The sequence below is a fragment of the Macrotis lagotis genome, chromosome 1 (assembly GCF_037893015.1).
Source record: "Macrotis lagotis isolate mMagLag1 chromosome 1, bilby.v1.9.chrom.fasta, whole genome shotgun sequence".
In the NCBI taxonomy this organism is placed as follows: domain Eukaryota; kingdom Metazoa; phylum Chordata; class Mammalia; order Peramelemorphia; family Peramelidae; genus Macrotis; species Macrotis lagotis.
The window spans coordinates 900,863,304-900,887,929 of record NC_133658.1 but is presented as its reverse complement, the minus strand read 5'-3'; the positions used below and the strand labels follow the sequence as shown (position 1 = coordinate 900,887,929).

Here is a 24,626-nt window from a genome sequence, read left to right as displayed (position 1 = left end):
GATATCATTTCCCCACATTGGGTACCTTCCCCTCCTCCCCCCAGCTTCCTTTTGTGAGTTATTAGATTGCAAGGGGCAGCTAGGTGGTGCAATGGATAGAGCACTGGCCTTGGAGTCAGCTGGGAGTTCGAATCCCACCTCAGGACACTTGGTACTAACTAGCTGTGTGAGATTGGGCAATCACTTAACCCTTACTACCTCGAATCCAGGGCCATCTCCAGTTGTCCTGATTCCTATCTGGCTGCTGGACCCACATGGCTTTGGAGGAGAAAGTGAGACTGGTGACTTTGCACAGCACCCCCTCACTCAAATCCAATTCATGTTCTTGTCATGGCATCACCCCCCAGATGTCATGGTGTTTGTCAAGAAGGAAGGACAAACATCAGCATTAGATTGTAAGCTCTGTGAGGGATGGGATTGTCTTTCTTTCTCCGTGTTTCCCCAGTATTTAACCCAGTGCCAAGCTCATTAATAGGTGCTAACTAAAAGTTTATTGGCTGACTGACTTATGAACCCTTTGAGAGCTGTCACCTCCAACTAAGTGATCTCAGATCCTACATCTTTGTGCTCCCCAGCTGGTGGTGAGGATTGATCTTGGGTCTTGTATCCTCTCCAACTAGTCATCTTGGAAGCTGTCCTCTCATTTATAAATGTGAAATTATAGGACGCTACATCCATTTACATGGTAGAGACCCAACCAGATCCCCAAACTAACCACAGCAATCCCATTATGACTCGAAGATCCAAAATACATATATACACACACACACAGACATACACATTCCCCACAGGTATCAGGGTATAGAATTGTCACCTGCTCAGGTGTGTGTGTTATTTACTTCCATGAAAGGCTGATTGCTTTCTCAGTCCATCATGAATCAGTGGCTTTCAATCTAAAAAGTTTTTCAGCCTTGGTATTTTCCTATAACTAAAATGTGTAGAATTCCTTGTTCCTCCAGTAAGGATAGAAATTTGATTAAGAAAACTTTTTGTATCCCTAAAATGTCATTGGCATGGAAGTAAAAATATAAATACCATTCCGAGATTTAGGCATAAATCTTTCAGGAAATCATTTCACTCACTTTGATATGAATCTAATAGTCAAGTTATTTTTAGCATAAAGAGAAAGAGAGAGAGAGAGAGAGAGAGAGAGAGAGATTCAAATTGGGCCCTGCTCTCAATATATCTCCCTCCTCCTCATGAGTATTCAGCCTTTTAGCTCTTCTGGGTTGCATTGCCCAACAAAAACTTGTCAAGAGCTGCACAAGGTTAGTTATGTGAAAAAGTTGAGTCATATTAGCTAAGGGTTAAGGGATTATTCCTTCATTTTTCTGGTTATGTGAAGTGGGCCGCATAAACGGGCTTTGAAGGCCAGTGGTTGGCTATATCTGACAAGATCATCCAAACTTAATTTTGGAGGAATCTTGCACAAGAAAAATCATGGCATGTTGAAATATAATTTGAGATTAACACTCCTTTGATCATTCTCTGCATATTTGAAAAGGGACTCCATTCACCTACCAATTTCGGTATCATAATCCTTTTTAATATGGAGAAAGGTATATCCTCAAGGCAACTGCTTCTCACAAGGAGAAAGAAACCTACTTTAAATGGTTCAATAGCCCAGTTCTTTGGAGAGGAGGCAATATTCTGCTTTTTTGAGGTAATCAGGGTTAAGTGACTCACCACACCGAAGGTTACACTTACAGTTAGTAAGATATCACATTTGAAATTAGGTCCTGTACTAATACATTGTTGGTGGAGCTGTGAACTCATCTAACCTTTCTGGAAATTTGGAACTACAACCAAAGGACAACAAAAATGTGCATACCTTTTGATCCAGCAATACCACTACTGGGTCTATACCCTGAAGAGATGATGAAAAAGGGTAAAACATCACTTATACAAAAATATTCATAGCAGCCCTGTTTGTGGTGGCAAAGAATTGGAAATTAAGTGAATGCCCTTCAATTGGGGAATGGCTTAACAAACTGTGGTATATGTATGTCATGGAACACTATTGTTCTATTAGAAACCAGGAGGGATGGGAATTCAGGGAAGCCCGGAGGGATTTGTATGAACTGATGCTGAGTGAGATGAGCAGAACCAGAAAAACACTGTACACCCTAACAGCACCATGGGGGTGATGATCAACCTTGATGGACTTGCTCATTCCATCAGGGCAACAATCAGGTATAATTTGGGGCTGTCTGCAATGGAGAATGCCATCTGTATCCAGAGAAAAAAACGTGGAGTTTGAACAAAGACCAAGGACTAATACCTTTAATTTAGGAAAAAAAAAAACCCATTATCTTATTATGTAATTTTGCTACCTCTTATACTTTATTTTTCTTCCTTAAGGATAAGATTTCTCTCTCATCACATTCCTTGCCTTTGGCAAGGCAATGGAGTTAAGTGACCTACCCAAGGTCACACAGCTGGGAAATTAAGGGTCTTGGCCAAATTTGACCTAGGGTCCTCCTGATTCCCCACCAATGCTCTATCCACTGGGCCATCTAGCTACCCCCTCCAGGCAATATTTTTTTGCAAGGCAATGGGGTTAAGTGACTTGTTCAAGGTCACACATCTAGGTAATTAATTATTGTCTGAGGTCAGCTTTGAACTCAGGATCTCCTGACTCCAGGAAATATCTCAACTAGGTTAGAGATTCTTGGTACAAAGTTTGGTTTCTACTAAGAAAAATCCATTTTCCTAAGAAAGATCTTTTATTCTTGGCCTTCGGCACAAAATTGGGAAGGGATTTTTAGATAACTATTTATTTCTTAATATTCCTAGGAAAACTGAAAAGGAGATTAAAAATCACAATATATTCTTCCTTCCAAAACATTAAGATTTTCTTATTAGAATTGGGAAAATAATTTCAACTAAGTCAGTAAAGATTAAGCTCGGCTAGAGGTGCAGTGGATAGGGCACTGGTCCTTGAGTCAAGATGTGCATTCAAATCCAGATCCGGACTGTTACTACATATGAAAATGGACAAGGCCTTTAACCTGGAAAGCACTTTGTATGCCAGAAAAATGTAAAACTGTGCAAACATTTAAAATGCACTGAGACTTTTAGGATGCTCTGTATTAAATGCTTTTATTTTAGGGAGACTTGGATAATCACTTGTCAGAGATATTGGAGGCTCTAGCATCAAGTCTGAATTGGATTAGAAGGCCTTTTAAATAGTCTACCCTGCTGTTTTTAACCCTGATTTTTTTAAGTCCTAAGGTCCCCTTGGAAGTTTTCCTCCCCCCAACTCTCAAGAGTTTTTGTTGCCTTGGGCAAAATGAATCTGAGAATTTCCATGGGAGTGGCTGCAAACACTAAGATGTTGAGATTTCAGACCTTTCTGGCTACAGCCACTGGGAGATTTCAGTTTTTGTTTTTTACTTTATTATTTTTTTTTTAGGTTTTTGCAAGGCAATGGGGTTAAGTGGCTTGCCCAAGGCCACACAGCTAAGTCATTATTAAGTGTCTGAGGCTGGATTTGAACCCAGGTACTCCTGACTCCAGGGCTGGTGCTTTATCCACTGCACCACCTAGCTGCCCTGTGTTTTTTACTTTAAAGGCATTCTGACTTATTTTAATCTTTCCAAGTATCTTAAAGTTGGAAAGGATTAGAATTCTGTGAGAATGGGGTGGGGGGGGTGTCAAGGGGAGGTGGTGGAAGATGAGCCATTTTGATAACTGGCTCCTTGACCATGTGTCCCATAGACTTGGGCATTCCTCCTCTAAAAGTATGAGAAACTTGTACATTGGAACCAGGAAAAATTTTATTTGATTTCCAATGAATAAAGTTACAGTTGTAATGCTTGGAGCAGTATCCCAGGGTCACTAAATGTACTCCAGAAATTTTAATTCCATGGTGCAGTGGGCTCTGGAGTCAGGAGGCTGGGAGTTTGCATCGGGCCTCAGGCACTTACTAGCTGTGCGACCTTGAGCAAGTCACTTAATCCAGGGCCATCTCCATTCATCGCCATCCATATCTGGCCACTGGACGCAGATGGCTCTGGAGGAGTGAGCCTGGTGATGTTGCACAGCCACTTCATGTCACGGCATCACCTCCCTGATGTCCTGGTCATCTTCAAAAAAGGACAAAAATTATATGTGAATTCCGTTTCTAACAACTTGCCTCTGTGAATCAGAACTCGCAGTTCTTTTCTCTATCAGATCCAAAGCAAGCATGGCTTTCTTTTCAAAATTCAAGCAAGAGGCGCCAGAATTCAGGGGCCCAATGGGTGTGACTGTTCCAACAGGGGTTCTACAATTCTGATACTAAGGTCATCGGCTGCCCAAGTTTTCTTCATGAAGAACTCTATTTCTCGTGGGGTGTGAACTGTGAACACTGCCATTTCCTTTCCCACGGGGCAAGGGCCACTCAAAGCCGAGGGATGGCCCCCCCCCCCCCGACAACGCTAGAGACCACCTGCCCCAAAGGGCCTGCATCGCGGTGTCCTGCCCAGGTCAGGGGCAGCCGTGCCCCCTCCCCTCTTCCTGGTGCCAGTTTGGAGGTTTCGGATGGGAGGCGGCGACCCCCTGCCCCCTACAACAAACCTACACGCAGTCAGGGCACTGATGCACAAGGGAGGCCGGTGCTGTAGCTTTTTGCCTCTCTTTTAACTTTAAGGCAGTGGGGTTGAGCGACCCGCCCAAGGCCACACAGCTGGGTGAGTCGGCAGTGTCTGAGGCCGCACTGGAACTCGGGCCCTCCCGACTGCCCCAGCCGCCCCCGGGGAAACAGTTTGAAAGCGGGATTTGCAGTTGGAGAAGTCAGGAGACTGGGGGCCCCAGCAGCCATGCGCAGCGAAGCCCCGCTTCCTGGGGGAAGGCCCCCGGTTCCGCCTCCGCCGGAAGTCCCGCCTCCTGCCCGCCGAGCACGTGGGGGGCCGAGGCCCGGCGCGGAGCGGAGCGGAGGCCGCCTCTACTCGGCCCAGCCTCCTCCCCTGAGCGCGGCCGGGGCGGGATCCGAAGCTCGGGCTTCCGGCCCCCCCCTCCCCGCCTCTAGGACGCTAAACGCGGCTGCGCCGGGGCCGGGGCGCGCATGCGCCTTCCTGCCGGCCGCCGGGGGGGGGCTCCCTCTCACCTCCCGGGGACTCCAGCGGGACCTGCGGGTGGGGCGAGGCGGGGCTGAGGGAGGGGAAAGATCGCTCCTCCCACAATCCCCTGCGGAGGGAGGGGGGGGAATGAGGGGAGGCGGGGCTGGCGGCAACCCGCGGGCCTTCCCGGCTCCGAGGCGGAAGTCCGTGGGCCGAGGCGCCGGGCGGACTACAGTTCCCACAGGCCCTTGCGGCCGGGTGTCGGCTTCCGGGCCGGACCGGCGGCGGAAGCGATGACTGAGGCAGTTCCGGCGGAGCTCCAGGCCCGGCGCGCCTGCTATGGAGGAGATTGGCATCCTGGTGGAGAAGGCTCAGGTCCGGGAGGGTTCGGCGGCCCCGCGGGGCGGGGGGCACGGGGCGGGGGGCACGGGGCGGCGGGGCGGGCGCGGGACGCCGGGTGACCGCCCTCGCTCCTCTCCCCCGGCCCCCAGGATGAGCTGCCGGCCCTGTCCGTGTCCCGGCCGCAGACTGGCCTGTCCTTCCTGGGGCCGGAGCCCGAGGACCTGGAGGACCTGTACAGCCGCTACAAGGTGGGTGCGGGGCGGGGGTCCGGGGGGCGGCGGCCCGGGGGCGGGGGGGCGGGGGCCCGGGGCCCGGGGCGGGCTCCGAGCCTCCGCGTCCCCGCAGAAGCTGCAGCAGGAGCTGGAGTTCCTGGAGGTGCAGGAGGAGTACATCAAGGACGAGCAGAAGAACCTGAAGAAGGAGTTCCTGCACGCGCAGGAGGAGGTGAAGCGCATCCAGAGCATCCCCCTGGTCATCGGGCAGTTCCTGGAGGCCGTGGACCAGAACACGGCCATCGTGGGCTCCACCACGGGTAGGCCGGGGCCCGCGCGCGCCCGGGGCCGGGCCCTCCCTGCTCCGAAGCCGCCGGGCCTCAGCTTCCCTCTCCCCCCGGCCCGCAGGCTCCAACTACTACGTCCGGATCCTCAGCACCATCGACAGGGAGCTGCTGAAGCCCAATGCCTCGGTGGCCCTCCACAAGCACAGCAACGCTCTGGTGGACGTTCTGCCCCCGGAGGCCGACAGCAGCATCATGATGCTGACCTCGGGTGAGGAGAGGAGAGGCCCCCCGGGGAGCCCCAGACTTGAGGCGCCTCTCAGCCCCTGGGACCTGGGAAGGCCCCCGAGCCTGGTCTCACAGTCTGTGCCCCTCCAGACCAGAAGCCCGACGTCATGTACGCAGACATCGGAGGCATGGACATCCAGAAGCAGGAGGTGAGGGAGGCTGTGGAACTCCCGCTGACCCACTTCGAGCTCTATAAGCAGGTGAGGAGAACGAACCCAAAGAAGGGGGAGGTGGAGCATTCGCATCCCTGGCTTGCCCTCCTTATTCCACTCTTCCTCTGGCATTTCAGATTGGAATTGATCCACCTCGAGGGGTCCTCATGTATGGCCCCCCAGGCTGTGGGAAGACTATGTTGGCAAAGGCTGTCGCCCACCACACAACAGGTGAGGAATCCTCCGGCAAATGCTTACTTTTATCTGAGTTCATCCTGATGACAGTCGCTACCTGGACTGGCTACGTGGGGGCAGAATTCGTTCTTGTCTTAAAGGAGTTTCTAAGTTTCTGATTCCTCCTCCCATCCTTTCTCCATTCTTCCTTTAGGCCAGATTTGGAGTTAAGTTCTGGGCCTGAGGCGCTTTGTGACTTGAAATAAACTCTCTTGTGTGATAGGAAATGCAATGACCAATAGGTTTTTCTTTCCTGTTCCTATCCTTATAGGGTCCCAGGGTGGCACGGCACATGGAGTGCCAGGCTTGGAGGTAGAAAGACCTGAATTCAAATCTTGCCTCAGATAATTACTAACCATGTGTTAAGTCACATACATTTTGTATGCCTCAGTTTCCTCAACTGTACAATGGGAATAATAACCATTACTCCACAGGGTTCCCGTGAAGATCAAATTAATGATATTTGCAAAGTTCTTGGCACAATGCCTAGAATCCGGGAGGTTCTTCATAAATGCTTGTTTCCCTTGCCTCTGTTCAGAAGCTCCCCTTCACCTAGGATAGAACAATACAGGGGAGGTTGGGAATTCCAGGCTTTTGACAGGAAAAGGTGTGATTTCATTTTCTCTTACCCCCAGCTGCATTTATTAGGGTTGTGGGTTCAGAATTTGTGCAGAAGTACCTAGGTGAGGGACCTCGAATGGTCCGGGATGTTTTCCGTTTGGCCAAAGAGAACGCACCTGCTATCATTTTCATTGATGAGATCGATGCCATTGCCACCAAGCGATTTGATGCCCAAACTGGGGGTGAGTATACCTGCTGTCGGAAGCTGGGAGGGAGGACAGGTTCTGAACTAGCTCTAGCCCAGGAATGAGGCCCTTGGGCTGACCGTGGAACCTTCTTTCCAGCTGACCGGGAGGTTCAGAGAATCCTGCTTGAACTTTTAAATCAGATGGATGGATTTGACCAGAATGTCAATGTCAAGGTTGGAGGATTGGGTAGAAAACAGGAAGAGGACTGGAGCAGGGCCAGAAGGGGGGGGGGGGTCGGGAGGCCATGTGAAATTTTGGAAAAGCAGGGTTCTGGAAGAAGGGGCAAGATGAGAAGATGAGACCTCTTTTCCAATACCAGGTAATCATGGCCACAAACCGGGCAGACACTCTGGATCCTGCTCTACTCCGACCTGGCCGGCTTGACCGTAAGATTGAGTTTCCCTTGCCTGACCGCCGACAGAAAAGATTAATTTTTTCTACTATCACCAGCAAGATGAACCTCTCAGAGGAGGTCGATCTGGAAGATTGTATCCTGTTCTAAGGACAGATGGGGAGGATGTTTTCTTTTTTACCATCCTATTTGCCCCCCCCCCCCCCAACACCATTGTTAAAAGTCACCTAGTTTTTAACCATTATGCCCTAGATTCTACTTAGAGAAAATGGAGATGAAGGGCAGTCTCTGGTTTCCTAATCAGAAGCCAATTGCCCACCTCTCTGTTCTTCAGGGAACCATTTCCTTGACTAACTCCTTAGATGTTGCCCGCCCAGATAAGATTTCTGGAGCTGATATTAATTCTATCTGTCAGGAGGTGAGTGGCTTTTCTTTCCATCACAACTCTTCATTCTTTCTTTTCTCCCTCGTTTCATTTGTTCAAATACAGACTTGGTTACAAAAATAAACCAAGGTGGGAAGGGAATAAGTGTTTGTATTGTTGTTCTCAGTTAGAGCAGTTGTGTCCAATTCTTTGTGACCCATTTGGGGTTTTCTTGGTAAAAATACAGGAATGGTTTGCCATTTCCTTCTCCAAAGAAGTGATAGTTCCAACTTTATGATAGGCAGCATGTGAGGTACTTCACGGATAATCTCTGATGTACAGAGAATCTCTAATCCACACAACAACCCTACAAGCTGGGTTATTAAGGAAACTGAGGCAAACCAATACAGTGACTTGCCCAGGTTCATGTAACAAGTAGGTGTGTGAGGCTATATTTGAATTCATCTTCCTAATTCTATACCCAGGATTCTCCAGATCTGAGGGTACAGAAAAAGGCTTTTTCATCCTCCTTTAGATATACATGTCTGAGATGTGGGTGTGATTTGAGGATGGCTCATGTGTTAACCCCAGGTATCCTATTCTTCCAGGGTGGAATGTTAGCTGTTCGTGAAAATCGGTACATTGTCCTGGCCAAAGATTTTGAGAAGGCATACAAAACAGTCATTAAGAAGGATGAACAGGAACATGAGTTCTACAAGTGACCCCTGACTAAGTCCAGGGCCTTCCCTCATTTTACTTTTCCCAGGTACCCCTACAGTTCCGGGGCCAGTCCCCTTCTTCATATATGGAATTGTTTTCTTCAATAAATTGACAAGATTGAACCCATTCCCTCTGAGGTGTTAAGCCTAAATCAAGAATTCTCTTTGCCTTTCTCTGTTTCTATCTTCCCTGGGACACTCCATTCTCATGTCCCCCTAATGTCTCATCCTTTCTCAGTGTTAAGGCATTAACAACTTGAAAGTTTATTGTAATAAAATACTTAACAGAAACACAGGGAGAAGCACAAATCTCTCCAAACTAAAACCTCAAACCAGTCCCCAAGTATTCAAGTCCCTCTGCTGAGAGCCTTGTGCTTGATGAGATACTGTTTGCCCCATATGCACAATAGTGATTGGGCAATAGCCAGGAAGGCTTTTTGAACATTGACTCAGGGTGACCAGAGAAGAGGGAGACCCATTTCTTTCCTATTTGTGCCACCTAATACATAAGTTACATTTACTGATGGCAGATACTTATATTTGATCAGATTTGTCCAAATTATGTTGCCCATAGTCGTTGATACCTGTAAAACATCTCACTTTGGTGTGTTCATCTGCATATGCTGAAGTCTAGCTTCTGGGTAATTCCTTGACTATAAACAGGAAGGCCTTCTCTCCTTAGTGTTTCCGCCTGTGTCTGATGAGGTGGGACTGTTGTTTAAATCCTTGCCCACACTCTTCACACACATGAGGCTTCTCTCCTGAGTTTATCTTGCCACTGTGTATGATAAGCGGTGACATGTAAAACCCCCTCACCCACACTCCTCACAAACAAGGTTTCTCTCCTGAGTGCGACCATTTGTGTCTATTGAGGTCTGACCTCTGTAAATCCTTGCCCACATGGCTTTTCTCCTGAGTGCATCCACCTGTGTATGAGAAGGCCTGACATATATAAATCCTCACCTGCATTCCTCACACATATAAGGCTTCCCTCTTTTTTTTTTTTTTTTTTTTTTTTTAGATTTTTCAAGGCAATGGGGTTAAGTGGCTTGCCTGATGCCACACGGCTAGGTAATTATAAGGCTTCTCTTTTGAATGTGCCCACCTATGTCTGATGAGGTATGACTTCTGTATAAATCCTCACCCACACTCCTCACACACATAAGACCTCTCCAGAGTGTCTGCCTGTGTGTGATAAAGGCTGACTTGTATGTAAATCTTCACCCACATTGTCACAAACATGAGGCTTCTCTCCTGAGTGTGTCCACTTGTGTCTCTTGAGGTCTGAACTCTGTAAAATTCTTGTCCACGTTCCTCACACACATAAGGCTTTTCTCCTGAGTTTCTGCCTGTGTATGATGAGGTGTGACTTCTGTATTAATCCTCGCCCACACTCCTCACACACACATAAGGCTTCTCTCCTGAGTGTGTCTGCCTGTGTCTTGTGAGGCCTGATTTCCATGTAAATCCTTGCCCACACTCCTCACACACATAAGGCTTCTCTCCTGAGTGAATGTGCCTGTGAATCTTGAGGCTTGACCTCTGTGTAAATCTTCTTCCACATTCCTCACACACATAAGGCTTCTCTCCTGAGTGAATGTGCCTGTGAATCTTGAAGTTTGACCTCTGTGTAAATCTTCTTCCACATTCCTCACACACATAAGGCTTCTCTCCTGAGTGAATGTGCCTGTGAATCTTGAGGCTTGACCTCTGTGTAAATCTTCTCCCACATTCCTCACACATACAAGGCTTCTCTCCTGAGTGTGTCTGCCTGTGCCTTGTGAGTTGTGATTTCTGTGTAAATCCTCGCCCACACTCCTCACACACATAAGGCTTCTCTCCTGAGTGAATGTGCCTGTGAATCTTGAGGTTTGACCTCTGTGTAAATCTTCTTCCACATTCCTCACACACATAAGGCTTCTCTCCTGAGTGAATGTGCCTGTGAATCTTGAAGTTTGACCTCTGTGTAAATCTTCTTCCACATTCCTCACACACATAAGGCTTCTCTCCTGAGTGAATGTGCCTGTGAATCTTGAGGTTTGACCTCTGTGTAAATCTTCTTCCACATTCCTCACACACATAAGGCTTCTCTCCTGAGTGAATGTGCCTGTGAATCTTGAGGCTTGACCTCTGTGTAAATCTTCTCCCACATTCCTCACACATATAAGGCTTCTCTCCTGAGTGTGTCTGCCTGTGCCTTGTGAGGTATGATTTCTGTGCAAATCCTCGCCCACACTCCTCACACATATAAGGCTTCTCTCCTGAGTGTGTCCACCTGTGTGTGATGACTGACTTGGAGCTAAATCCTTGTAGGTTTTTCCCAAACTGTTTTTTATCTCTCTCCTGGAATGTCTGTGTGGTGTGTTTAGTGCTCTTTCCCTGGATCCTGCTGAAATCCCACTCCCCAGAGTACCTTTCCTCCTCTCTCACTTGCTGACTCTGAGACAGGCTGGATAGTTCCTCCAGATCCCCTTGTTTGGTCTTCCCCAGCAAGGAGCCGGGGTGTTCTTGTTGGGAAGTTTCTACTTTAGTGCTTACACAGCCATCACCAGGCAGAGGCAACTGCTGGTCTGGTTGGAGTTCTCCCATCCCATAATTATTTCTTGTCCCTGAATCCAGGAATACTTGAGAGGGATGTTTGAGCAGCATGTGATTAGTGAGCAATGTAGGCATGGAGAAGCCCAGAGGGCAGGCAGGGCCAAGATGTATTCCTGGACTTACCCCTATAGAAATAAGAAAAACTGAGCTTTTTTTCATTAAGTGGACAGAGCCTCCTCCCATTCTTTTTCCTCCCCCAAATCATATCCTGTAGATCTTACCATTTTCACCTGCCTCACAAATGTGTCAATAAACATGCTTTACATTTGAAACCCCTAAGTCTCCCATATGTATTCACTGAGGAGTCCCTTGGGGTCATGACAGGTCACCCTTGGTGATCGATGTCCCCTCCCCTGGCCTTTCAAGACAGAGTTCACTTAAGCTACCATATGAGACTTGGTCTGGATGAAGATGCTATATAATCTGGGTGGTTAAGATAAGGCACAACTTGAATTATTTTTTGAAGGAAACTTCAGTTCCATGGGACCCAGCCATTTGGTGACCCTGCCTACAATCTTTAACCTCTTCATCCAAAGGCAAAAGCACATGTTAAATACTGTTTCTTCAGGCTTGTTAGTGACCCCCCCCCCCCCCATTGAACATGCTAAAGAGGTCCAATACAGAAATGCAAGCAGCAAGGAATCAGTGCTAATTGCAATATTATTCCAACAGGCTGCATCTGATGTTCAAAAGGGACTGTCTGAATAAAAATGCAGAGTCAAAAAATACTTTGAAGTCCTTGGAAGATGTACACTCGGGTCTTGGTACATCATCACCTAGTCTCCCTGAGCCTCAGTTTTCCATCTGTAAAATTAGATTGGTCCAAATTATGTTTTATAAATTGTAACATCTTATTCAAGTTATTCCTATTCTGATGCCTGCCTCCCCATTGTGTTTTTTTTTTATTATTGAAGGCATTGGGGATAAGTGACTTAGCCAAAGTCACACAGCTAGATAAATTATTAAGTGTTTGAGACTGGATTTGAATTCAGGTCCTCCTGACTCGAGGACCTGTGTTCTAGCCACTGCACCACCTAGCTGCCCCTCCCTATAGCTTTTTTTTTTTTTTTAGATTTTTGCAGGCAAATGGGGTTAAGTGGCTTGCCCTAGGCCACACAGCTAGGTAATTATTAAGTGCCTGAGACCGGATTTGAACCCAAGTACTCCTGACTCCAAGGCCAGTGCTTTATCCACTGCGCCACCTAGCTGCCCCTCCCCATAGCTTATTAAAGGTTATGTTAGCTGAGCACAAACGTTGGCTTGTGGGTGCTGCAAGGAGAAATGTTTTACAAGATGTATGTAAAGGAATTTGGGGGTGAAAGGGACTGACCACTGGGGGACTGGGAAGGACTTAATATCATTGGCAAGTGGTTCTTGGAGGTTGAGAGTCAGAAAGTGGTGTCCTCCAAAAGTGGGGCCAGGAAGGAGGCTGGGCCCAAGAGGGTCTGAAGGGGAATTAATGTATAATATACCATGAAGAACAGGCTTAGGAGAAAAGCAATTTGATATGGTGAAAAGACTGAATTATAAAAACTTCTGAAGGAATGCAACCTTAACCTTTGAGTATGTTATCAAGTAAGAAACCTCTAAGTGAAATGAAATTATTTAAAAAATAGCAATGGGGGTTGGTGGGGGAGGAGGGAGGGTTACCTTTTAAAGTCTTTTTACATAAAAATAAATTCCTAGACGGGAGGTAGAAGGAATCCTTAAATTTTTGAAGATTTGGTTGGAAAGAATACTGATCCTCTATGAAGAGGAATATTCAGAAGAAAAAAATTACTTTAATATTTTTTGCTCAACAGAAATCTCAAGGGGCAGCTAGGTGGCACAGTGGATAGAACATCAGCTCTGGAGTCAAGAGGTCCTGAGTTCAAATACAGCCTGACATTTGATAAGTACTAGCTATGTGACCTTGGATAAGTCACAGTCTCATTGCCTCACAAAACCAAAATGAAACAAAAAAAGCATCACTTGGAATGTGTAAGAGAGCTGACCTTGGGGTCTTGAAGACTTAGGTTCAAGTAATCCCTTTGACTTGAATAAATATATCATAAGATACCTTTCAGTGTCCCAGGCAACTAAGATAGAAATTATAGAATAATTACCAGTGTTGCACTGGAGGAAGGAGTTCTCTGCGGAGACTCCATGCCCCCAAATCATTGTCATTCTCATTGTTGCTAATCAACGGAATCTGAATTAATTAGGTCTTATTCTGTCAAGGACAGGGAATTAGAAAATGCTTATCACCTTTAGTTTAATATAACTTCTACTTAATCAACTTTTGTGCCCACAGTCCTGTGCTCACCTGTCAAAGCTGTGAGCGGCCTCTTCCACTTGCTCCCCCACTTGATGCCCAGCTCTTGACCATATTCATCCCCATACCAGACAAGGAGTTCACAGCCAGGCCTAATGACCCGACAGGTTCGGTAGAAGATCTGTCTGTGGTACTGGAATGCCACCAGATTCTGCTCCTCCTCATCTCGGGCACAGTTCACATATCTGAGGTTGGCATGTGGGGGAAATACTGGCTTGAAATACCACCTTTTCATGCCACTCCCTGAACAAACCTAAATATTTCATGCAGATAGTACCCTCCATCAAGGCCTCACCCCACTGGATCTTTGCTGCCTGTTGTTCACACGTACCCCATACATTTCATGCCACCAAATTATTCCCGCTACTTAATCATACATCTGACTAACTCTAACTGCTTTAGATGGTGGGGAGGGGCCAGGAAAGGGAGGGTAGGGGAGGCAGGGACTGTCTCACAGGAGTCCCAGGACCATTCAATACTTTTTAACTGGGCAGGAATTTTTTTTCCCAGATTCAAGTAAAAAGGTTGTTGGATAAAGAAAAGGCCTAGAGGTGGCAAATCAAAGTTGGAAAAGCCGACAGGAAGGAGATCAGTCTGGTGAAGGCTGACCTCTGAGTTTGAGTCCAGTTATTCTCACCTCATCCAGTTAGAGCACGACTCCTCTTTCCCATCCACATACTCATAACAGTTTTGACCCTTGGTGACCTGGAATTTGGGGAACAACATTAAATCCATGTGTTTTTTTATATGCAGACTGCCACTCTTACTTTGCAGATCTTTAGGGTGGACTGACTTAGTTTACACTGTGATATACTTTGATGATGTGATACTTGGTCTTCTGTTTCTATCAGTCAAACCTTGTCCTAACCAGATGGAGGGGAAAGAAACCCCAGTGGGTGAAAGCCATGCCTCCTTATCAGATCAGGAGCCCTCTGAGAGCTGGAGACTGGTCTTCCTAACCAGTACCTGGGACAGAGCCTTGACCACCCAGCCAGGCCTGAGCTGCCTTCAACTAGTAAGCTGTGCCCTTCAAGAAGAGGGACTGGGGTTGAGAGGAGGAAGAAGTGGAGAGTGGAAGTTATCTTACCATCCATGAGTATCCACTGTTAGCTGCCTCATCATCCTCTGTTGTTTGCCCTTCATAGGGTCCAAAGTGCAGACCCAGGGGAAGATTTGAGGCCTCATTCCATACACCGAGTCCCGCACCAGGGATCCCTGAAAGCCCAATTCTTAGTCCTGGTGGCAGGGTGATGGCTGAACAGTACGGATGTCCCTTGATCATGGCACTATCATGGACGAACTTGGGGGGCCCATGAACAGCACAGGTTTCCAGGAAGAAAGTCTGACACTCCTCACAGACTGGAGAAAGGGAACAATGAAGACTAGGATTAGGAATAATTGAAACTAGATATTAGTTTGGAAGCTCACAATCCCCTGAAAAGGGAGAAAGTATGACTGTGAAGTACAGGATACTAGATGGCATCATCATTGAATGTTTATCTTGACCCTGAGAAATCTGACATGATTTGGGATCCCTGGGAAGGACTAGCATTCTGGCACTAGGAAAGGGTAAAGGTTTGATAGCAAAGAATGGGAGGGCTACTCACAGAGATAGTCATCATCCTGAGGGTCCCAGATTTCTTGGTACACTTTGTACTTTCTTTCCCGTAAATTATACACACGGACTTCACCCTCCTTTCTTCTGCACTCTGGAATGGGGTCAGCAACTGTAGTGATAGGAGTAAAGTAAAGGCAAAGATGGGACCTCTGTCAGTTAAGAAAACATACTTCCCTCCTAAATTTCCTAAAGGGGGTCTCTCATTTTCAGCTCCTAAGAAGGGCAGCTCTTGAGTGAGATGAGCAGAACTAGAAAAACACTGTATACCCTAACAGCAACATGGGGGTGATGTTCAACCTTGAAGGACTTGCTCATTCCATCAGTGCAACAATCAGGGACAATTTGGGACTGTCTGCAATGGAGAATACCATCTGTATTCAGAGAAACAACTGTGAAGTTTGAACAAAGACCAAGGACTATTACCTTTAATTTAGACAAAAAACAGATATCTTAATGTCTGATCTTGTAACCTCTTAGACTTCTTGTCTCTTCTTTGGATCAAGGTACAACATGGAAACAAAGTAAAGACTGACAGATTGCTTTCCGTGGGGGTGGGGGGTGGGAGGGGAATTGTAAAACTCAAATAATATCTTTAATAAAAATAAATTTTAAAAAATGGGTATTAAAAAAAGGGCAACTCTTTCATAATCCAGTGGCAGGCACCAGCTACCCTCCTTTCAGAGGTCCTTCACAAAAGGACAACCATTTATCCTTGGCCATCTGTTCTCATTTGGCTAGACATCCTCTCTGTGCTCAACCTCAGTCCAGATGTGTCCCAGACCTGTTGCAAACATGCCAGATCTCAACCAAGGCAGAAATACGGAATTCAGAAAGGGATTATCAGAGGAATTAGTTCCCTAATTTCTTCCTCTTACCCATTTTTTCCTCTGTCAGTTGGTTGGTGGTACAGATTTTATCCATCTGGCCCATCTGTTTCTTGACTTCTGAGACGGCTAGGTTATTCATGACGACTATCTTCAACTCCTCAGATAAATCCATCATTCCCTCTGCCTTGGGCTTAACTGGTTCCTTGGCCATCTCCTTATTCTGATGTAAACACATATGTTTCATCTCACTCTCTTCACTGTTTTGTTCATTATTCCACACTATCCCCCTTTCAGAATACCATGAAGAGGAATGTAGAAGTGGGAGGAGAGGAAGGAGTGGGTGGGAGGAAGAGGTGTTAAGTGAGGACTCATCAAAACCTGTGAGAAGAAATAGAGAACATCAAGTGGTAGGTGCATCAAGTGGGAGATATTTGTGGAAATTTATGGTGGGAAGGGAAGTTTGGAGGGGTAGCCAGGTAAAGAAGGATTCAGGGGTAGGAACAGGGAGTAGGAAAGGAAGTGAGGAATTAATCTGAGACTGGAGAAAGATATAAAAGGAACAGTGGAAACTCTGATCATAAAGGGAAGAAATAGAGGAGAGTGCAGGTCAGAGACTAAAGAGGTAGTCCTCAGAAATTTATTTAGATAAAATAGAGTAGAAGAACTGTTGTCATTCTACTTTTTCATAATTCCACTGAAACTCCTTCTCAGGAAGACTTTCTTAATAGGATAACAGACAGCACTATCTCCTAATAGGATCAAAGTCAGATACCTTCCAGATCATATAGTCCAACCTCCTAGTTTTCTTCTTTTTTTTTTTTTAAAGTTTTTTTGCAAGGCAATGGGGTTAAGTGGCTTGCCCAAGGCCACACAGCTAGGGAATTATTAAGTGTCTGAGGGGGGACTTGAACTCAGGGCCTCTATCCACTGCGCCACCTAGCTGCCCCCCAACTTCCTAGTTTTTAAGGATGAAAATGAGTATGAGATAAGTGAAATGACCTGCTCATTAAAGAGTAGTTCTAGGATTCAGCACTACTGTGACTGCAAATCCAGTGTTTGATTTTTGTTTTGACTACACAACTCTGACCTACTGATTCTCTTCTCTACAGTTTACTGAGATTGTGCTTAAATGTTAACTAATTTTCATGTCTGTCCTGTCTTCATCAAACTTGGATTCTGGAGACATTGTTTCACCAGCAGATCAGAAGTTCTTCAGCGTAGGGCAAGGATCTTTGTCTCTCATTTCAGACTGAGGACTTCTCCAACACCTTCGCCGATTCTCTACCATCCTCCAGCCCAACCCACCATGCACAGACAGTATTTAAATAAATTTAATATGCTTGACCCCTGACCTTTCCAGTCTTCTTAAGCTTCACTCCCAGGTCTGGCCATGCTGACCTACTTGCTGCTCCTCACACAAGATATGTCACCCTCCCATATCTTGAAATGGCTAACCCCTATGCCTGGAAACTCTCCTTTCATCTTTGCCTCGTTGAATATCTAATTTCCTCTTAAACCCAACTCAAATGCTATCTTCTATATAAAACAGCTCCTGCCAAAATGAACTTATATTCCTTTTATATTTATTCTGTATATACTTCATGTACTCCTTGAGGACAGGGATAGTTGTATTTTAGTCTTTGAATCCTCAGGGTTTCTAGCACAGCATAGTATAACACAGTAGGTACTTCATAAATTCGAACTGATTCATGAATGGGGAAGAATTCCCTCCCTGTAGGCAGAGGACACGGAATCCTCTAAAGCTTTGGAGCATCCTAAGCAGCAGAGGACAGAAGCTGGAAGCAGCCCCAGGACACTGAGGACAGGGTTTCCCAGGTCTCACTGCATTCTTTTTTTCTTTGAAGCCTTTAGGTGGCACAGTGGAGAGAACCGAGGACTAAGAAAGATTTGAGTTCAAATCCAGTTTTGGACACTTAACTAGCTGTCTGACCCCAGGCAAATCACTTACTTGTTGTCTATCTCAGTTTCTTCATCTGTAAAATGTGGATAGTAAAACCCCCTACCTCTCAGGGTTGTTGTGAAGATCAAATGAGATAATATTTGTAAAGTGCTTAGCATAATGTCTGGCATGTAGGAGAAACTTAATAAATTCTGTTTCTCTTCCATTTCCCCTTTCTGCAGATTTCCCAGAATCTGCAAGTTGTAGATGAAATCTGAGTTCATCTAGTTAAACCCATAGTCGAACAGGAATACCCTTACCACTGGCTCTGAGAAGCCATCATCTATTCAGGAAGTTATTATCCAAGTCACTGCTTTCACACTTCCAGAGATGGACAGTCTACTTCTGAGTGGCATTTCCCTCCACTGACCTTGCACTCATACTCACTTGTTGGGGCCCTAGAAGGCATTCAAGGGGATCCCAAATGGCACCATCCTTCTAAAGTTATAGTTCATGAGCTTCCATCAGTCTCAAGTGAACAAGTAGATCCAATGATCTCTTAGCACAGCAAGAACAACAGTTATAAACATCCCCCCACTTAAATCTGGGACAAACTCCCATAACTATATTCCTTGACCAGGGAGAGAGTGAAGTTTAAACTTCATCCCCATGTGACCAGGGTAATGCTCCCCAAATGCAGGCCTCAGGATGCTATTTCTCTTGGAAGAGCCCTAAGGAAGTTTAACAGCAGGCATGGGATCTCTCCCAGATGCCCTGCTAGGCTTGGTCTTCTAGGACATCACATCTCTGATGGATAGATCAGTCACTGTTCTCTCTGAGCTTGCTCCCATATGAGTGTCTGTAGACTCTACACTATAGAGAGCCCACACTCTACACTATATACTCTATTTACACTATGTATTTTCTTATCTGGGGCACTGCTGGGCTCTTTTAGCAAGGGCAGAAAGCCTTGGCCTAGAATTGGTAGAAGTCACTCCAAGTGGGCTCCCTCAAGACCTTTGCTCCAAGGCTTGACACATTCCCGGTTTGAGATGGGAAAGAAGTTTAGTTTTTTCCTTTCAACCTACTCTTTTTTTTTAAATTTTTTTTTGTTGTTTTGGAAGGCAAATGGGGTTAAGTGGCTTGCCCAAGGCCACACAGCTAGGTAATTATTAAGTGTCTGAGACCGGATTTGAACCCAGGTACTCCTGACTCCTGGACCAGTGCTCTATCCACTGCGCCACCTAGCCACCCCTCAACCTACTCTTAATTTTTCTTATTCTAAACTTAAAAACATAAAACATAAAACATAAAATGCATAAAACATAAAAATGCAAACCTAGGATGATTTCTATATTCAAAGCTGAACACAAAAAAACATTATGCATGAAATCTGAGGTTCTACTACAAGGCCATCAGATTGGCAAAGATGATAAAAGGAAAATGATAAAGGCTAGTGGAAATATGGGGGAAATAGGCACACTATTTCACTGGTAGTGGACCTGTGAATTGGTTCAGGCATTCTAGAAAACAATTTGGAAATATGCTGAAAATTTACTAAACTGTGCCTACCTTTTGACTGTGATACCACTACCAAGTCTATTATCTCAGCACCTCTTTTCTTAGTAATTACAAACTGCAGAATGAGAAATACATATGGACATGACCAAAGTGGGAATTTATTTTTCTGTACTCTGTATATTGTTATGAGAGTTTTGTCTTTTGTTCATTGTTCAATTGGGAGACAGAGATAATAAATGCTTATAGAAATAAAGCAAATTTATACTTTATCCTAGAAGCAAGAAACCATTGATGTATACTGAATAAAGTAAATGTTCACATCTACACTTAAGGAAAGTCATTTTGGTAGACATATGGAGGATGGAGTGGAAGAGACAAGGATACCAACTGGAAGGCCACACAGCAATCCAAGAAAGAGGTGATGCAGGTCAGAATTAAAGTGATGGTTGTTTGAGTAAAGAAAAAGTCAGTTCAGGGGGTGGCTAGGTGGCGCAGTGGATAGAGCACTGGCCTTGGAGTCAGGAGTACCTGGGTTCAAATCCGACCTCAGACACTTAGTAATTACCTAGCTGTGTGGCCTTGGGCAAGCCACTTAACGCCATTGCCCTGCAAAAAAAAAAAAACCAACTAAAAAAAGTCAGTTTTAAGAGTTATTATAGAGACAGAAAAGCAAGATCTGGCAAAAGCTTGGATATGTAGGATGAGGGAGAGTGAGGAATGAAAGGTGATATGAAAGTTTGCACCTGGAAGACTGGAAGGATATTAGTATCTTTGATAGAAATAGGGAATTTTAGTAGAGGGCTGGATTTGGAAAGAAGGATGATGAGCTGATGTAAATTCAATAAAGATGTTCTTCTAGTTTTGGACCTGTTGAGATTGAGATGTCTCAGGAACATTCAGTTTGAAAATTTTTAATAGATAGTTGAGGAAAAAGAACTAGAGCTCGGGAAAGAAACTGGAGTTGAAATGTTAAAGTATAAAATTAATTCAATTTATTACTTTCAAAACTATTGTGATTATTTTTCCTTCTGAACAAACTTCTGTAGACTTAATTAAAATTTTTAATCCTATCCCCCCCCCCCCTTTTAGGTTTTTGCAAGGCAAATGGGGTTAAGTGGTTTGCCCAAGGTCACACAGCTAGGTAATTATTAAATGTCTGAGGTCGGATTTGAACTCAGGTACTCCTGACTCCAGGGCTGGTGCTTTAATCACTGAGCCACCTAGCCTCCCCTCTTTTATTCATTCCCTTTGTTATCGCAACTCCCCTAAATAAAAACATTTTTTAAAACACCTTTGTAACAACATAAAAAAAAAACCCCATAGTTAAGCAAAATAAATGCACACAGTGGTCATATCCCAATTTGTGTTTCTCTCTACTCCTTGAGTCCATAGCTTCTACAACTATCTCCTTTGCCCCTGTTTCACATGAAGTGATCCTTTGATTCCATTCAATCTCATCTTTTACAATAGATTATCCCCTCCATCATATCCATTCTTACTTTTAATCTCTCCTGATCTGCTGGCCAGATATTTCCCTATTGCCTGTAAACATGCATAGTCACTGTAGTCACTAGAGTTCCATATCTCTCTTCCTTTTTATGGTTAAACTCTTGAAAAGGTCTTCTATAATCAATGTCTCGGTTTCCTTTCATCTTATTCTTTTTTAAAATTCTCTATTGTCTAAGTAGAGATCCTTAGGTAAAAAAGACCTTAAGATAAAAATCTTAAAAATATAAGCTTAAAATAAAATGACAGAAAATATAGGTTAGACATTTTAAGTTTAATTCTTTTTTTTTTAGGTTTTTGCAAGGCAGATGGGGTTAAGTGGCTTGCCCAAGGCCACACAGCTAGGTCATTATTAAGTGTCTGAGGCCGGATTTGAACCCAGGTACTCCTGACTCCAGGGCTGGTGCTTTATCTACTACGCCACCTAGCCACCCTTTAAGTTTAATTCTTTAAGATCTACTGGTAATTATCACATTTTCACTGGGAAAGAGTTGACACTTTGATACAAAAACAGAGCACAGGGAAAATTATTCCCCTCCTTTGTGACCTGACCATGAAGGCTGCACAATATTAAGTTGCCCAAATGCTCCTCAGAGACTATCTGATCTCTGGTCTTTTCTTCACAGGACAAGTCTCCCAGTATCCAGGTCATTACCCTCTTGAGTTTGTAATTAGCATAGAGGGAGATACCCAGGAGTCTTAATTTATTACTTACAATATGTGAAGACTGAGTACTCTCTAAAGAAATCAATCTTTTTACAGGATTATGCTTTTGAGAAACATTACATTTTAAACAGTTTTTAACTTCATCTCTTCAAATATGCCAATCATCTCTAAATTGCTCTATATACTGAATAAACATTTATTAAAAACCTCTTGTGTGCCACACACTGCCATGTGCTGGGTATATAAAGAAGAAAAAGGACAATCCTTGTTCTCAAGGGGCTTACAATTTAATGGGAGAAAACAAAAGTACACAAAAGAAAGCTAAAAAGGAGGAGGCAGCCAGTAGGGGGCATGATGTTTATGAAGTCTAAGCCAAGCACAGCAGCTGATGGAAAATGAAGTTTAGCTGTAAATAAAGGAAGGCTTAGGAAGCAGCTTACTACTACTACTACTACTACTACTACTACTACTACTACTACTACTACTACTACTACTACTACTACTACTACTAGTCCTTCACATCAAAGATGACCACAACAATCAGCCAAATGACTGGAGGCTTGAGTTGTACAATTATGTTTATTATAGTGAGGCTATATTGTGAAAGGCATTCTTCTCACTTGCCTTTACCAGAATTGGTCCATCCCAGGGTCTGATTTTTAGTAAACAGGACTATTGGAGATGGTTTGGCAGGAGTCTCTTGGTCTTAAGTGGTTTTGATTCCTCTCATATGAGTGAGGGGCCATGACACATCAGCAATGTCAGGCAAAGCACTAGTCTGTGTTATGTGATGATAATATATGACAACTTGGTACATCCTGACCTGCCTATTGATAGGCTAATCATCAGTATGGTCTTTCTTCTCAGACCTTCCATCTTTGTGGTGGTTGGAACTAAGATGGTATCTGATTGTCTTCGAATCTTATTCAACAACCTGGTATATCCTAACTTATATTTCTAAGAATCATAGATTGAGAGGTCATTGAGGGTTCTGAGAAGGTTGTTGTTCTTGTAAGATAAATTAATATGAAAGATGTTAATAATAAAAGGGACTTTGGCCTCCAGATCAGGTAAAAGATTCCAGACATTTCTGAATAAATAATGAAAGATTTAATAAAATGTATCAATATATAATGAGGTAGATCCTGTGGATTTCCAAAAGAGCATGGAACCAAAGTAGGATGTTCTTGAATATTTTAAAAGAGAAAAAGAATCATGAATAGTGGAATTTGTATCCTGTACAGTAGAAATAATTGGAAGAATAGAAAAACTTGAATCTGGGATGGCAAGTCTTAATAAAGAAGCATAAGAGAGAATAACTTAGTAGGAATACAAATATATAGCAGAGAAGGATAATCTGGAAGAAAAGAAGAGCAAAGAGCAATAACATTAAAAGAAAACATGATCTCAATACAAACAAAATATATTGATCTCAAAGACAGGATATATAGAGACAGTTTAAGATTTATAAATCTTCTAGAAAAACAAGACAAGTCAAAATACCTGAACATCATAATGCAAGAAATAATATAATGCCCACCTTCTGAACACAAGACAAAATGTCAATTGAAAGAATCCTTAGATTGTCTCGGGGGGGGGGGGGGGAGAAGGAAAAAAAACTATTCTGCAAACTCCAAGACATATAGTAATTATATTTAATAATTCCAATGGCAACAAATCCTGCAAATAACCATAAAAAGATCTTAAAATATAAAAACAAGGAAATCTGTTGAAAGAAAGACTATTCTTTACCTAACAGAAAACAGGAGGGAATGGAATGCTATGTTCTAAAGAGAAAAGGAGATCAAACTGCAGCTCAATGTGACCTACCCTACCAACCTGAGACTAACAATAAATGAAAAGAGATGAACTTTCAACAAAAAAAGTATTCAAAACATTTCCAGAAAGAAAACCAGACTTGAACAATTATTTGCTTTACAAATATTTCAGGCAACAAATATACAAGAAAAGTAAACCAATATAGTTACTGAGGATAACAGCAGCAACAAAATAACAATAGACCATTATTCTTTCTAAATATACATAAGGAACCAAGAATGAAAACAGACATAAATAGAGGTGATGGTAGAAATATCATGGAGACCTCATAATACCATGCCAACAGGTGAATCAATGCTTTTTTGGTAATAAAATACAGAATAGCAGACTGTGTGAAAGTGGGGAAGGAAGAAAGATCATGCATACATATATAATATGTATATAATATACGCACAATTAAGTCAAAGACAAACAATGAAAGGAAAATAACTCTTGTAAGTCTCTCAGGAAGAAGAGAACCAATAGGAGAGTAGACAAAAAGAGGGACTAAAAAAGGGGGGAAGACAAGGAGAATTTTGTTTCAGTAATGAGACAGGGTACCTATTGAATAATGTTCCAATGGAAAAAGTAGTATTCTACAAAGGGATATGGAGATCTTTCTTTCTTTCTTTCTTTCTTTCTTTCTTTCTTTCTTTCTTTCTTTCTTTCTTTCTTTCTTTCTTTCTTTCTTTCTTTCTTTTTCTTTCTTTCTTTCTTTTTTCTTTCTTTTTTTTAAATAAAGTTTATTTATTTTGAGTTTTACAATTTCCCCCCATTCTTGCTCCACCCCCTCCCACAGAAGGCAGTCTGTTAGTGTTTACATTGGTTTCATGTTATACATTGATCTCAGTTGAATGTCATGACAGAGAAATCGGGATATGGAGATTTTAAAATGGGTATAATCTTCAAGGATTTTGGCCTCATCTTACCTTGGGATCAGAGGAATCAGAGTTCCCTGGGGCAATTGAAACCCAGAAGAGTAGGAGAACATGGACCCAGTGAGAGATTTCAAGGGAAATTGGAAAAAAATGACCAGAGGTTAACTATAAACTGCATAATC

At 43.9% G+C, this 24,626-nt stretch overlaps 2 protein-coding genes across 2 annotated transcripts in view; one reads left to right on the top strand and one right to left on the bottom strand.

Annotated features, from left to right (window-relative positions):
- The first annotated feature begins 5,301 nt into the window (after positions 1 to 5,301).
- PSMC4 (proteasome 26S subunit, ATPase 4) lies at positions 5,302 to 8,921 on the top strand. Its single transcript, XM_074218949.1, has 11 exons — positions 5,302 to 5,417; positions 5,534 to 5,632; positions 5,730 to 5,916; positions 6,005 to 6,151; positions 6,259 to 6,368; positions 6,458 to 6,551; positions 7,190 to 7,357; positions 7,460 to 7,536; positions 7,683 to 7,851; positions 8,078 to 8,133; positions 8,688 to 8,921. Exons 1-11 carry the CDS (start codon positions 5,382 to 5,384, stop codon positions 8,799 to 8,801), a joined length of 1,257 nt encoding a protein of 418 aa, XP_074075050.1. The 5' UTR covers positions 5,302 to 5,381; the 3' UTR covers positions 8,802 to 8,921.
- Positions 8,922 to 9,834: 913 nt separating this feature from the next.
- PRDM9 (PR/SET domain 9) overlaps positions 9,835 to 24,626 on the bottom strand; it is a 29,478-nt gene continuing 14,686 nt past the window's right edge. Inside the window, exons 5-10 of the mRNA XM_074218948.1 lie at positions 16,204 to 16,375; positions 15,318 to 15,419; positions 14,798 to 15,069; positions 14,348 to 14,415; positions 13,702 to 13,895; positions 9,835 to 11,521 (exon numbers count right to left, since the gene is read on the bottom strand). Of these exons, the coding sequence (XP_074075049.1) occupies positions 10,176 to 11,521; positions 13,702 to 13,895; positions 14,348 to 14,415; positions 14,798 to 15,069; positions 15,318 to 15,419; positions 16,204 to 16,375 (2,154 nt within the window). The 3' untranslated portion in view covers positions 9,835 to 10,175. The remainder of the gene's footprint in view (positions 11,522 to 13,701; positions 13,896 to 14,347; positions 14,416 to 14,797; positions 15,070 to 15,317; positions 15,420 to 16,203; positions 16,376 to 24,626) is intronic.

Bases quoted from the DNA above. Each gene is read 5' to 3' on its own strand.
- PSMC4 (XM_074218949.1), top strand. From the start codon at position 5,382: ATGGAGGAGATTGGCATCCTGGTGGAGAAGGCTCAG. The intron at 7,852-8,077 runs GTATCCTGTTCT...CTAACTCCTTAG, and splicing joins GGAGGTCGATCTGGAAGATT to ATGTTGCCCGCCCAGATAAG. The intron at 8,134-8,687 runs GTGAGTGGCTTT...CTATTCTTCCAG, and splicing joins TTAATTCTATCTGTCAGGAG to GGTGGAATGTTAGCTGTTCG.